Genomic DNA, 14,870 nt, shown 5'->3' with positions numbered 1-14,870 from the left:
AATATATTAGCATGCTAGCATGTTTTAGCAAACCTGACAGCCCCAAATACTAGTGTTGAGCATGTCATACAGATGACTAAAGTAAATGTAGTATCACTGAGTTCATATTCTGCAACATCAGATTTAGCATGCTAACATGTTCCATCCAGTTCCTGGGTTTCTTGCTCATCATTGCATGTTGCTAGAATATCAACGGGGGACAAGTGAAAGCAGGCCAAAAGAGTTTCATCATTCTTGTGAGCTAATGGTTAATAGTTAATAACTGTTAGATTTTAAAAACTAGTGCTTTCTGGTTGTGTACTTAAACTTAGCTTAAGTGTGAAGCCTGCTGCGCTGGTTTTATTTCCACTATTTTAAGCAGCATGCCGAAAAATAAAATCTTACACAGGAACTACTCTGCTTTTTCTTACTTTGTTACATAAACATTTGAACATGTATTTATTGGGATAAACTCCTTGAGATGTACCATCTTGTGTTGTAGGAGGTCATGTTAAATTAATTGATATCCAGGGTACCACTATAGCTCACCTGGCTGCACAGGTGACCCTGTGAAGGCTATAGTCCTTTAAGTCCACCCTAGGTTGTTGTTTGTGTGTGTGTTTGGGTTTTAACTGTTTTCTTTTTGTTTACACAGTCATCTGCACACAAGCATTGCATGCTGCCCCTCGGCAGGCTTCCAACAGTGGGCCAATTCACACAAAGGACTCGGAGAGAAAGGGACCTTTACAAACCATGGAGGAGAGAGCTGGTTTTAGACAGAACTGAGGGGCTCTATAAAGGGCCAGTATACAATGAGTTTCTGTGAACTAAGAATCATGCAAGTCTAATGTTGTCGAGTCCCAGAAACATAATGAGCTGAAAATAAGATCATCTCTAAAATAAAGCTGTCAGGACCAGTTGGGTTGGTCCTGTAGGAACTGCTGGAACAAACTCGAGCTTAACCATAATCTGATTTTTGGCTCAACATTTACAATGACATTAGTGAAGTACTCCTTACTCTTTCATGTAATTGTTAATAGTGGCAGGAGTTAGTTGAGTGTGTAAAAAGTTTTTTGTTTGCTTTTTTTACAAATAGTTTAGACCATAAACACAATCCATGTCAGGTGTAGCAGGAGCCCGAGGTCTTGATATAAATATTCAAATATTCCAGATTCCATTTTAAGTTATTAGTCATTTTGTTCATTTGGGCTCTAGCATTCAGACAGACTCTAAAGTCTGTGAGTCCTTTGGAGTGAGTCCTCTGCAGCTGCCAGCTGCTCTACATGACACTGCACTTTCCCTTCAGCTTGTCAGCTCGTTTCTGTTTTCCCGACCGTTTCCCGTCGATGCTCAGGCTCATGTCCCGCTTCTTCTCTAGGGCCAGCAACTCCTGGAACAGTTCCTTGACGTTGGTGTTCGTCTTGGCCGACGTCTCCATGAAGGCACACTTCCAGGCAGCCGCCTGAGCCTCACCTTCCTTCATCTCCACCTCACGCTGAGCCGTTTCATCGCTTTTGTTGCCCACAAGCATGATGGGAATGGATTCCACGCTGCCTTTAATGGCCAAAACCTAAATGGGCATGAGATAACATCAGTTAGGACTAAACATTAGGTCATCAAAGATGAAGCTGTCAGTCCTGAGCATGACTTCTGCAGTGAACTGCATATCACTGAGGCATTTTTCACTTTGTTTCTGCACCACCAGACTGACGGTATCATCTGTGGAGGTGTGTGTTTGGTGTGTGCTTCAACATCTGTGATAACAATGGCGTTGGAAAACCAAAGTTTCTGAAAGATTTTTGTGAGTTTAATGTGCAGTGGTGCAATTAATCTGCAGAGTGTGACCTGTTGATAGATGGGTTTGAGCTCCTCCAGTGACTGGCGGCTGGTGATGGAGTACACTAGGATGAAGGCATGGCCTCTGGAGATAGACAGACGCTGCATGGCGGGAAACTGGTGACTTCCTGTTGTGTCAGTAATCTCCAGCGTGCAGACGCTCTTATCACAGCTGATCACCTGCAGGGATGACAGGCACTGATGTCAGGTATTAACAGTGACAGCAGATTTGATAGGAGGGTTTCGTTTACACATTTCTGTTACTGCAGTGTGGAAGGAAACATTATCCAGACGCAAGTGTCAGTTTCTTTTTAACTGCTTCAGCCAACCAGCTTTTTCTGCTTCTTATCTGAGATGCCCCAGATAGCAATGAATCAGTGCTGATGGCCTTATGATAATTCATAAAATGGTTCTAAGCCAAATATAGCAAAAGTATTCTACATCAAACTTGAGCCAATTTTGGTCAAGACCTGGTGCACTTAATAGTTTGCTGTGAAGACTGAATAGAGCCCAAATAACACTAAACGATGTGGGTGATGTTTGGCAAAGCTATGGCATGGTTGGGGCTCACTCTGTGTTAGTAATTGCAGAAACCTTAAATGTATGCACAGTTCATTCATGGTATTAGAAACTTTTACAGCCAAACTTTCTGATCATGCGTGAAGATGCTCAAGAGCCCCACCTGTCTGTAGGTGTCCTCGACTGTGGGGATGTAGGTGTCTCTGAAGGTGCCTTTCACGAACCGAAGCACCAGCGAGCTCTTCCCCACCCCGCCGGCACCGAACACCACCACCCGGTAGTCATTACTCTGCTCTGGCATTCTGGGAACTACAGTTCACCTGCTTCTCTGGCTCTACGATCTGTAAGCTAAAGAAGACAGGACAAGAACATAAGCTGGATTATTTAATACGACTGGATCAAAATGAAAGGGTCAAAACGATGTCCTGCACATTATATCACCTTAAACATTGCATTCATTTGAAGTGTGGGGCTAAAAGTGAAGTGTGGACAACTACTCTGTTTCCCTAGGTGTCCATGAAGGTAGCAGAGCACCTTCCAGGTCCACCTAAGGTACAAGATAGTAAAAAGCCCAGCTTTGCTTGTGCCTCGTGTAGCTCATCTCACCTTTATAAGAACACTTTATTTAGTTTTGTTAAAGCTTTACACCTTACAGCTCACCCACACCGAGTTTTACACGTGCCTGTCGACAGTTATTTGATGGCCAATGAATTCAATTTAGATTCATCACTCTATACAACTTGTTTTCAGTCCAGTCTTGTGTAATTTGGTATACCTCGGCCTTTTCTTCCTGTTTCACCTCTTTAACGATGTCTCGTTGACAGCCAGACTTCCACAGAGACCATATCTGATGAATCTTTGGCGAACAGTCGATGGATCGAGGGTCAGATGCGTCTGTCATGTCCTGTGTCAGGTCTTAGCTGCTTTTTTCCTATTTCTTAAGGACAGGACTTTCGGATGCTGTTCATCGGATGTAGATAGTTTTTCAGGCCAATTTTGTTCAATTTTCAACTATTTTTGTTCACAACACAAGACTGACAAAAAATGCCAAGACATGGCAAGTTTTAGCTAAAAGCCCTCGGAATCACTTTGCTGGTGCAAAACTACTATCTTACATCTATTTGTGTTACCTTTTGCATTTAGAGATTCAACACTTTCGTTGTATATATGCAGTGACAATAAAGGGCTATTCTACTCTATTGTATTCCTTTCTAACTGAAGAATTTGAAACAAATGATGTGTTTTTGTGACATGCTGGTAATAACCAACAATTAAAACTGGTCCTTTGCTAAGTTGTCATCCCTTAAGTTAGGTCCCTTTTTGTGTCTAAATAATTCAAAGGTAACTGTTACGCAAGTTCACAAAGAAAAAACACTCCTCTAAAAATGATCAGGTACAATGACCGGACTTTAAATTATTGAAAAATCATTGAAATGACTGAAAAATGTAGAATTTTTCTTTTTGGTTTTTCTTTAGTACTTACTTTCATTATTGGTTTAATCACTTGAAACAGTACAAATACATACAGGCAAATTTAAGTAATTTCAGGATTTCCAGGCTGTGGGCCTCCCTCCACCCCTTCAGAATGACTAACGTGCACAAATGACACTTTTCCATGTCGTTAAAGAGGAGAGCTGAAAACAAACCCCAGAGAAGGAAAGACAACAGCGAATCTAAAGGGAGCTCCTTCTCCTCCTCACCAACGTCACCACCTCCTTATCTCTGCCACAGATTCAGACCACCAGCCAATCACCACCTCGTTAATCCATCAGCATGACGAGCATCACACATACACCTGCCTCATGATAGCTTCCATTGTGCTTCTGGATATAACCATGGCAGCATCTCAATGTACTGTGTGTGTGTGTGTGTGTGTGTGTGTGTGTGTGTGTGTGTGTGTGTGTGTGTGTGTGTGTGTGATAAAGAGAGAGAGTGTGTTTCCAGTCGCCGTGGTGACGGCACTGAGAGAGGAGAGCAAACATGTCATCGGCACCAGCAGGGCTGTTGTCAAGGTAACCTGCCTGCCCACATCACTTGATGTCACTTCCTGCGCGGAGGCAGGCAGCAGGGAAAACACCTCCAACTAAAGCAGCAGCATCAGAGCTGCAGACGCAGAATCTAAAAAAAACAGACCAATGTGAGACCAGGATATGAATTTCATTATTCTAATTATTACTGTCATTGCTACTGACAGTGCAGGCCTGCTTTAAATGGAGACGAAGCAAGAACGATAAAAATTATTTTTATCGTATAAGTTGTGCTTAAAAAGATTATTCCACTCTGCTCAGCTCACCAATCGATCAGACTGATAAAGAAAAATCTTCTATAACAGGCAAAAGTCAAGTTATTTGGTGGATTACGCCCTCTGATGGGCCAACACACAATAAACACAAAACTCTATCCACAGCCTCGTTCATAATCCGTCATCCTGTTTTATCATAGTCATGGAGAGGATCTCAGGGCGAAGTTGAGGTGCGTCCGTTTTTGCAGATGAACACAAATGACAGCATGCACTGATGAAAGTCAGCTCTTTCAGTCTAAGGCCATTGTTCTCCAGCAGAAAAAGTCGATTCTTTCTCACTCCAAGCTCCAGCTGCTGAGGTAACCCTCTAAGTAGAGCTGGGCGATAGAACGATAACGATATGTATCGCGATATAACTTTTACTCGATAGAGAAATTAAGCTATCGCGATAGACCTCGCCTCTCTTGTCCTCTTAAAATAAAAAAAAAAAATAAATAAAAAAAGGTCAGCCAATCCAAATTAAGTAGCGCAGAGCCGAACCAATCACAGCCGCAGCGTCACGTCGCGTGACTTGTTACGTACAGCACAAGTGCCAAGCCGCACGTGTGTTTGTTTGGGAAGCAGCCAGCGCATAATGGAGGAAATGAGTGTGCCGACTAGAGAAATCAACCGAGCGTGACCGAAGAGAAAACAGATGATGGTTCCAATGCCGGAGAGATTGTCGAACGGAAGAGCCAAAGAAGTTCCGTAGTGTGAAGGTATTTCGGCTATTTCAAGTCTGACAAAAAACAGAGTAGCTGCACTGTAAATTGTGCCGAAATCAAGTCTGGAAATACAATAAACTGGTGCATGCGTCACACTGTGCGCCACGTTATTGTTTCGGTGAAATGAATTTCTACAATACTGTTAATTCTACTCTCTGCAGTGTTTAAATGCTTACATATACACACAGTTACTGTCCCTCCACACATACGACTCGGTTCTGCTTCTATGCCCCAGCTTTGTTTACTTTTTCCCACCGAGGCTTCTAGACTTCTGATTGGCCAACATTTCTGCACGGTTAGGAATCTAGCGCCACCTGCTGCTTTGGCATGTTCATAGCAGCGTTTTCCTTCATTTCTGCCTTTATGTGTGGACGGGATTATTTTTTAAAACGAAAACCGAAAATCTCCGTTTTCAAAAATACCCGTGTACGTGTGGACGTAGCCTCAGTCTCTGACTGGAAGCGCTAATTCGTCATTCGGCTTTTGTCAGACTAAAGTAACTGTTAAAACTGTTTGAAAAGCTCAGCTATACAACAAGGAGAGATTGAGAATTTCCTTTTAGTTCTCAGTTTATTTGATATTGACAAAAGTTAGTCAGTTTTGTCTGTTATTCTGTAAAACAAACTAAGATTTATTTTTAGAATTAATATTTTGTTTCTAAGTGGAATTGACAATTTAGTCTGTTTCGTTTGTTCTATTTTGAAACTTAAACGCTTTAGCAGCTGCCTTTTGTGTAGTTTACAATATTTGCCTTTATTTATCTGAAAAAGTCTCATGTTCCTTAAGTACATCTACCCTGTTGAACTTATTATGGGAAATAAATATTTAAATAAAAACAAGCTGCTGATTATTTCACATTTTACTTGTGAGCAACGGCACATTTAAATCTTACAAATATAGTTATTTGGCTTATATCGTGATAGATATCGTTATCGCCTGAAATGAAAAAAACATATCGTGATATGAAAAAATCTCATATCGCCCAGCTCTACCTCTAAGGTATGAGGAAAAAAACACTCTTTACTCAAAATGATAGAGATTTTCATTGAACTGCCTTTGAGCTAAGTTTAGACTGGGACTTGCCCACTTCATGCTCCTAACTGTTATTTTGCTCAGCCTAGAGCCACTAAAAAGGAAGTCGCTGAGGTGGTTGATCAGGATGCCCTCGGGTGCACTGAGGAGCTTATATCCAGCCAGCATATCATCCAGCTAGGAAGTTTCTACAGATGCCTCAGGATTTCTGAAATATTACTTTGCTGCTTTAGTGGCCTGCTTCTTTAAGAATTTAACTCAATAAATATTTAACTTTCAAAATGTAAGAGTTGAAAAAAGACTCAAGGTGGAGCCTCCCTCTTTTTATTGTGTCGAGCTAAAGTTGAGTTTGTATCAGGCCGTATAAAAAATGCAGTTTTATCAAAGCCACCTGCATCGCTCAGTCAGGCACAATGTGAACACAGTGTGACATCGGTCTGTTAGTTTCACTCATAAATTTTAAACAAGCTGAGTTACTGGTTTGAAAGGGTGAATTTTAACGTAAACCACAACCTTACCCAGTAACTTTAACTTTTTACAGAAATTTTAATGAAGTGATTAATATTAACATTACATCAACATTTTAGAATAGTATTAATGCTATTTTTTGTAGTATTGTTAGCAGCATTGTTTAGCCTGTTCATGCTGTTGGCTGCTATAGGGTGTCACCTTTCATGAATTCAAGCCTATTGCTAGATGGTTGCTAGGCAACATGACAATATTATAATATATCATGTATTATTTAGATATTGCAGAGTTATATGAATGTTAGTGTTGTGAAATTAAAATGATAGCATTCTTTTTTTTTAGCTATTATAGGTGTGTAAATGCTAAAAACAGTCCATTTTAGCCTATTGCTAGTTGGTTGCTAAGACGACACGATAGCAGCATAATAACTGATATAGATGAGAACCTACAGGGGGCGTGTGCAGACTCTGTGCCAAGTTTGGTTTCTCACCTCCTGACTGTTTAGAATGAGTTGGCAAACAGAGAGATTAAATGTATATATTAAGATTCTTGTGACACATTGTGTCCTTTTTCTTTCTTTTTTCTGTATTTGTTTATTTTTCCCCATCCTTAAATCCATCCATTTTTCTTATCCAATTCAGGATCGGGTGGGTGGGGGCCTGGCAAGAGACAGGGTACACCTAGGACAGCTCGCCAGTTCGTCACAGGGCTGTTCACACTCACATCCACACCTACAGCATGTTTAGAATCATGGGTTAACTGAACAACCATTTCTGACTGTGGGAGGAAGCTGTGGGTCCTTTCTTATTGTTTTTCCATTTTTTCTTACCACATTCAAACCTTTCCCCTTTGTGCCTTACTGTGTGTTAATATAAGACATTCTATTAATAGTTTTCGTCTATTTCTTCTATAGCTTTGGTGATTTAAATGAAACTTCACAGGATTTAATGAAGGATTACAACGAACCCGAAACATGAAATTATTAACACGTTATGTAATTTCCCTCCTGTCTAAAATAAGAAGGTGTGACCTGAAAAAAATAGCACAAAGTTCACACACGCATTTTATCGCGTAACACTCAGTCACTTCCTGAAGAGTTAACAGAACCTTGAAGTCTTCATTCTAAAATGTAACAACTGGCGGTATAGAAATGTTATTTTTTCTCTAAAAAGAGAAGCGTCACCACAATGTGACTGCATGAACTCATTCATGTCCCCACATCGTGAGAAATCCAAGTACTCACACTTACACTGAGGTTGCTGCAGTTTCACACCTCCAGCTGAACTCCTCACATCATTCACACTCTGTTGAAAATCTCAGTGTTTAATATCCTGCAGCAAAGAGCTGAATGTGATTCAGAAAGCCACTTCTTCCTGGAGATGAGTTGGAGTTGCTGTTAACTCTCTGAGATGTTTGTGGAGAATAACATCTGAATGAATCGTAAACTGAAAGCTTTTCAGATAAAATCTGATTTTGAGGCGTGAACATGTGGGAAGCGAGTATACCGGTTCAACAGGAAGCTTGCAGCAGACTGAGGAGTACAAAAATGCAAATAACTCATATTTCAGTACTGTACTTTTTCCTTCTACTTGTGTCACTAAATACTTGTGCCTGTCTGCTTGCCAGATCAAAATTTTAGGATTTGATTAAGAAGTGGATTTTAAAAAACACACATTCTCCTCTAAAAGCATCCAAATGCTCCTGCTTCTCAGATGTGAGTTTGTTTCTTTTCTGTTTCCAGCCTTTAATCGATCCATTTTCTATTCTTTATCCAGCTGGAGGTTGGAGCAGTCTAAGTAGAGATCTTCCTCCCTCTGCCATCTCCTCCAGGTCTTCCAGGGATACTGAGGCAATCCCAAGTCAGCCACAGGGCATAATCACTTCAGCGTATCCTGGGTCTGTCCCCGAGGTCTCTGAGCAGGCACACAAGAGGCATCCCATTCAGAGCCACCTCAGCTGGCTCATTTCTTAAGGAGGCTCCTCGCTGCATTTCCACTTACTTATTTTTTAATTTTAATTTGTTTTTGGCTTTTAAATATGAGGATAAGTAAGAGGATGATCAATGTTATAACTGGACTATTAATACAAAAATACAAAAAGAGTAAGATACATTCCAGAGTAAGATCCATCATATTGACTAAATAAAGCCAAAAGTTTCAAACACTACAGTCGGTGTATCGCTGTGTTTTTGCCATGGACCACAACCATCGCCCACTGGTGGCCATTAAGAAGAACACATCTGCACATCTGTGTTGGCTTCATTTTTCAGACCCGGAAGCTACATTTGTCCTTTTATATTGATATGGATACTCATACACTCATCTCAGGCACACAGCGCTGACACTTCACTTACTTCCAAAGCTTTTTATATGCACTGTTAATGGCAGCACGCAGCATCCTGAACGCCAAACAATCGAACACTTCAGAGAAGAATCAGTCTCAGGCCAACTAAGATTTCTTATGCTTTGCTTTAATGTTTGGTGTTCCTCATGTTTAATGTGGTCTATGCCGCCACAATCATCACAGCACGAGTAACTAATTATCACAGAGCACGTTAGCCAAGCTTTGATCAGCAGTTAGCATTATCCCAGCTAGTTGCTGTAACTGTTTGAAAACGACAGACTGAAAATCAGCTTCTTCAACTGCACAGGTGAGCCTGTCATTGGCTAACAGCCACATGGAGCAGAAACACGTGACGTCAACTCATTCAAAGTGAATGAGAAGTGAGAGCAATGAGGTCTGAAGTGTATCTTTGTGACTCCTGCCAAACTGCAAACTGCGAATTATATTTTTCACTGCGAATATCCAAACCATGCAGCAACATAGTAATAACTAACCTCCAGCTGTGCATGGGCTCATCCCAAATGTTCTTCTGGCTAAAGTTTTCGATGCCATATGATGACATTCCTCTCTCCAGATCAGGAATGATGAGAAGAACCGAACGCTTATCTTACCTGTGTTAATGTGTTTGCATTCGTTTGGCAATGGTTCTCTATGTGACTGGTTCAACCCTCTAAGCCACCAGATGTGCATGCTGTTCACTTCTTTTTCCTGTCTGTGCTCACATCCAAAGTTATAGGGTAGATGTAGTATTTAGTATAGTGTCATCCAGACACCAGATAGTTATCTAAACTCCACTAAACCTCATAAATCCTTTTCCGTGGACACTTGAACACCTTTATGAACAGCCACGCTGACCATTTTATGTCAGACTTTGGACCTTTTCTAACTCTCAGAGGCGCCTCTGCCTCTGTTTGCTTTTGGGAACTTGAAGAAGCATCTGACCCGGAAATGGCTAATGACGTCACATGCGCGTCACAGCGCCGACACTAAAGGAAAACTTGAGTTTATCCCTAAGACAGCAACGGCTTTGACTAAAGAGCAGTAAATCATTCTGGGACTCAGTGAGTTTGGTAATCGTTTAACTAACATGTAATAAAAATCAAAATACTATCTGTGTAAATATCATCTCAGTGCAACTGTTGACTTCTCGTGTTAGCTATGACATCACACATAATGCAACATATAGTTCACAAAGTCATTTTTCTTGCACAAACTAATGACACAAAAAGGTTACATCAATCATTGATAAACAGTATTGATTATGATTTCATTAGCTGTTAAGACACTAAAACAAGCTACTGTATTTACTGCCTGCTCCCTGCCTACATATGCACTCTGAGTATGAACCCAATCTGGATGTGTTCTCCAAACCAGTTATTATCTAAATACTGATCATTACTAAATGCAGTTCACTATTTCTTAACTATAAAGGTGGCTAACTAAAGTATACTTGACTCAAATACCATTTATCAATGATGATGACTTCCATCACTGAGTATGATAAGGCTGGGCTGCTGATCATTCTGTTCTGAGACTTGCACCACATTTCGGTCACCGTGTGACTGTTCTTTAAGTTAAAACTCAAAAAGCATCTTCACTACAGCAGCTTTTACGGTACTATTTTTTGTGCTCGTGATGGCATTTCACGACTATAAAACACTGTCACGACACACACACACACACACACACACACACACACACACACACACACACTGACCTGCAGCTTTGTTCTCTCAATCAGCTGCAGCTCCTCGGTGTCATTACCTCCTCACATCATGTTAATCACTGTGACTGCACTCAATAGTAAGACTGCTCCTCGGGCGTGCGCGTAGTCGGGCACGCGCGTCTATAACCATTATATGAACGCGCACACCTATGCGCGCGCGCACAGATTGTTGGAATACAGTCAAACCAGCACCGAGCCGGGTGGTGAAATCAGACCGGCCGTGGAGCTCTGCTCCTCGGCTGCTGCCCGACATCCTCCCCGGCTGACGGTGCGTTTGTTTTTTTCCGGTGTGAGTGTCAGCGCAGTGGCGGGTGTGGGTGTGATGCCTGCGGACTCACCTTATCTCCGCGGATCCTCTCCGTCGTTCCCTGTGAGTGTGTGTGTGTTTGCGGGGTTTGTCTACTCCGGAGCGGCTGTGAGCAGCCTGAATCCTCGGCTGTCTGACTCACACCATCATCATCACCATCATCATCATCACCATCATCAGACCTGCTGCTGCTGCTCAGCGCACACCAGACCTCCTCTTCCTCCTCCTCCTCCTCCTCCTTCTCCTCCCTCCTCCATCACCTCCTTCCGCGACTCCGCTGGCAGGACAAGACTTCCGTTCGAATGGATTTTCAGAATAAAGGGCTCTTGCGGATGATCTTACTGAAGTTACAGACTGCATACAATATTATTTAAAGCTTCAAATCCGCTACACCAAATATCTGTATTCTCAAGGATAAATGGGTAGCACTAAAACATGCTAAAGATTTCAATTGTTACCTTCAGTAGTTGGCTGTGTAACCCTTTAAGGCACATTCGTCAGATTTGAGGTTTTCTGCTGTGAAAAAAGAGACAGTAAATAAATTAAGGCTTCTTTTCCTCCTCGCCCAAATTTGAACATTTTTAGCTTTTTTAATCCCCGCACTCCCCCCGTTACACTCACCCGTACACATCACCGATAATAAATACGATTATAAAACTTTCTGTGAATAAATAACTTTCATTGTGTTTTTTTCTATTTTCAAAGCATTACGCGCTTTTAGGTTGAAGGCTGAGAATAACCGGAAGTCTTCTTTTCATCCTCCTCCTCTAAAATAAAAATACATTTTTCTTCACCTTCACCTCCTTTAGCGTCAGTCAGACACGTCATCGACAGGAAAAAATGCAATGAGCAGAATAAATAGAATACAGTAGAAGTAAAAATCACGCTTGAATCCTATCAGGTTACATTAGAAATACGCAGTATTGGCTGTTCAGGCTGCCTGTAATATAAGCTGTGTACCTGTTAGTGATCAAATGTCCCTGTTTAGGGTTGTGTGACTCATGATCGTCTGATCAAATGTACCAAAGTCATTTTGTGTTTTGGTTTTCCTTCAAAACAATTATCTCGATCCTTCTTTCATCAAAAGGAAAACAATAGATGCAAATCAGACTAATGTAATGTTACGTAATGTTACAGTGAGGCTTCAGTAGTGAGTGATCGATATCGCATTGATTATTGTCCCGTGGTGCATGAGGACAAAGAGCTGCTGATATAACAGATGAAGCATGTGTTGCTTGCAGGTTTGGGGATTGCATCTTGGTGTTTACATTGATATGGTTATGTGTAAGTGTTTGGAGTTATCACAGGCTACAATCTAAATTTTGCGTCATGGAAAAGTGAAGAGGCTGGAAGCGCTTTCCTGATGACTTCATGCTCTTAATTGTTAGTTTGAAGTCTTACTGAACACAGCATGATGATACTCTGTAAGTTATGGTCCCACTTAGACTCTTAAAGGACCATCAAGAAGTGTAACAAAGCTTTTGTGACTAACAAGTCCACTGTTCCCCACAAATAGACTATATTTGGGCAGAGCAATATTATATTTTGTGACTTACTTTAATTTTATTATCTACCTGAGACAACAATGTGACTGATTTCCTAATGTTTCCGTTTTTTTTCTCAAAGTTGTAGTAACCAGCTTGGCTCCGGTCCTCCTCGTCTTGTGTTTCCCTGACTGCAGGTTAAACTGTTGTGGCATTTCTAAAGATCACTCATGTGTCTCAAGCCTCTTTTACAAACTCCATCTCCAGTGTCTTGAACTGCAGCTGCTGATGACAGTTTGAAATCTGCTCCAGATCTGACTAATAAGACCCTCCAGCAGGTGGAGAACTGCTGCCGCTACAAGGCTGCAGAGAACAAAAGACTGCAGCTGCAGTCCAAGATGGTGGAGCTGGAGTAAAGGGATCGGTACTCCTGATAGCCTTTTTCTGTTGTAACTGAGCACTCAAAGCACGTTGTACTGTAAGCCACATTTATTAGTTTCTAACTTACTCACAATCACATGCTGATGCAACCCCCCCCCCCCCCCCTATCTCCTGATCATCCATAAAGCGATGATAAAGCATTGGAGAGTCAGCTGATTATTCATCTATCATTTATTGTCAAAGAATACATAGTATTATTTAATCATTAATTTAAGTATATGTGCACCTTTTTTAAATGGGTTGCTTCTGAAGGATGTCTGCGCTCACCATTAGACATGGGGTGAGGGGCTTGGTGGTTTGCAAGGAGCCCAGTAGACATCTGGGCATCTCCTAGGTGAGGTGTTTCAGGCATCTCTCCCTGGGAGGAGACGCCGGGGAAAACTCAGGATACACTGGAGAGATTTTGTCGCTCAGCTTGCTGGGAATCCCTCAGTGTTTGCCAGGAGAGCTGGAGGGTTGGGTGGGGAAATCCAGATAAGTTGCATATGTATAAGTGGTGGATGGGTGCACAGTATCCCTCAGTTTGTAAGTCAGAGTCAGCTGATTTATATTGTCTGTATTACTGATATTGCAGCCAGGGGATGCTACTGTGTTGCTAAAATCGCTTTTTACTGATAATGACTGCTAAAAAAATGTGTGGTCTTAGCCTTCTGCTTTTCTTTTCCTTTTTTTGCGGATGAACGGATGGATTTAAAAAAAAATGCTGAATGTGTTGGAAAGACCCGGATAAAGTAAAATCGAAACACGGTCACTTATCTCCCTCTAGCGGGAACGATGAAGCACTGCAAAGCTAACGTTTATGTGATGGTAATGAGTCAATGTCTACTATACTGAAACAAAGGTAATTAGGCTGTCAAACATTCTGTTAACAGTTTAATAATTATTCTAAACTTAGCCAGGTGAATTTCAATATTCATCAGTTTTTTGACTGTTGTTGTTCATAATCGGAAATTAATGTTTTTCTTGATAAACTGGTTTGATGCATTTGAGGTTTTGCCCAGTTTGATCAGATATTTCCTGAATGCAGCTAAATTTAGGTTTTGTATTTAGACAGAGAGGCAGGTTTCAAGAATACTATAGTCTTAGCGGTGTTTCTAAAGAAAATCAGCTCTTTACAATTACACATGTAAACTGATAAAAGGATTTATTAAATAATGTCTACAATCAAAGCCAATGTGAACATTTCTCTGAACAAGAAGGAAAAGGATGCAGGAGGAAGTGGCAGAGATTCAGTTCCTGACTGTAAAGTGAACTAAACACAACAAACTAATTAATTCTAATTTAAAGAAACAGAATGAATCACAAGTACTGCATTAAAATATGCTGTGCACAGCACATAGCCTCCATAATGAATGTGAGGAATATTATTTTGTTATGAATAAATTATTATTATAATAAACAGTGTGACATTCTCATATAACATTCTTGTTATTTTGGTGCAGAAGCATCAGTGCACCTCCCGTTCCTCACATTCTCAAATCACGCTGCAGCTGTGAAGGAAAAGACTGCAGCAGGAGCTGCTTGTCTTCAGGCGTTTCTGACAGAAACACTTTAAAGCCGCTTTCAGAAGTCGGCTGAGGTGATGTGCGAGGAGCAGGTTGTGGTAGATCACTGGGTTCATTCCACCTGGGAGGCTGTGGTCCTGTGTTAAAACAAAAGTCAGCATTGATTTATTATTTCTAGGTATAGTTGATTTTTTTCTCAGTGTTATTTGTGTCTTTACTTGCTG

The 14,870-nt window shown here is 41.1% G+C and overlaps 1 protein-coding gene across 3 annotated transcripts; it reads right to left on the bottom strand.

The window, feature by feature from the left end:
* Nucleotides 1-705: 705 nt before the first annotated feature.
* Nucleotides 706-11,407, bottom strand: diras1a (DIRAS family, GTP-binding RAS-like 1a). 3 transcript variants are annotated; one of them, XM_026142801.1, is made up of 4 exons: nt 11,248-11,407; nt 2,498-2,682; nt 1,825-1,995; nt 706-1,549 (listed from the first exon to the last, which is right to left on the bottom strand). In XM_026142801.1, exons 2-4 carry the CDS (start codon nt 2,633-2,635, stop codon nt 1,259-1,261), a joined length of 600 nt encoding a protein of 199 aa, XP_025998586.1. In that variant the 5' UTR covers nt 2,636-2,682; nt 11,248-11,407; the 3' UTR covers nt 706-1,258. The 3 variants fall into 3 exon arrangements, with proteins under 3 accessions (XP_025998586.1, XP_025998588.1, XP_025998587.1); XM_026142803.1 differs by lacking the exon at nt 11,248-11,407 and adding an exon at nt 10,901-11,224; XM_026142802.1 differs by lacking the exon at nt 11,248-11,407 and adding an exon at nt 8,090-8,622.
* Nucleotides 11,408-14,870: the final 3,463 nt, after the last annotated feature.

The sequence above is a fragment of the Astatotilapia calliptera genome, chromosome 15 (genome assembly GCF_900246225.1).
Source record: "Astatotilapia calliptera chromosome 15, fAstCal1.2, whole genome shotgun sequence".
Lineage (NCBI taxonomy): Eukaryota > Metazoa > Chordata > Actinopteri > Cichliformes > Cichlidae > Astatotilapia > Astatotilapia calliptera.
The sequence above is the reverse complement of the archived record's forward strand: the minus strand, read 5'-3'. Positions and strand labels throughout refer to the sequence as shown.

Coding starts and splice junctions, on each gene's coding strand:
- diras1a (XM_026142801.1), bottom strand. CDS start 2,635: ATGCCAGAGCAGAGTAATGACTACCGGGTGGTGGTGTTCGGTGCCGGC. Junction 1,996..2,497: donor TCGAGGACACCTACAGACAG/GTGGGGCTCTTG, acceptor TCATCCCTGCAG/GTGATCAGCTGTGATAAGAG. Junction 1,550..1,824: donor TCAAACCCATCTATCAACAG/GTCACACTCTGC, acceptor ATGCCCATTTAG/GTTTTGGCCATTAAAGGCAG.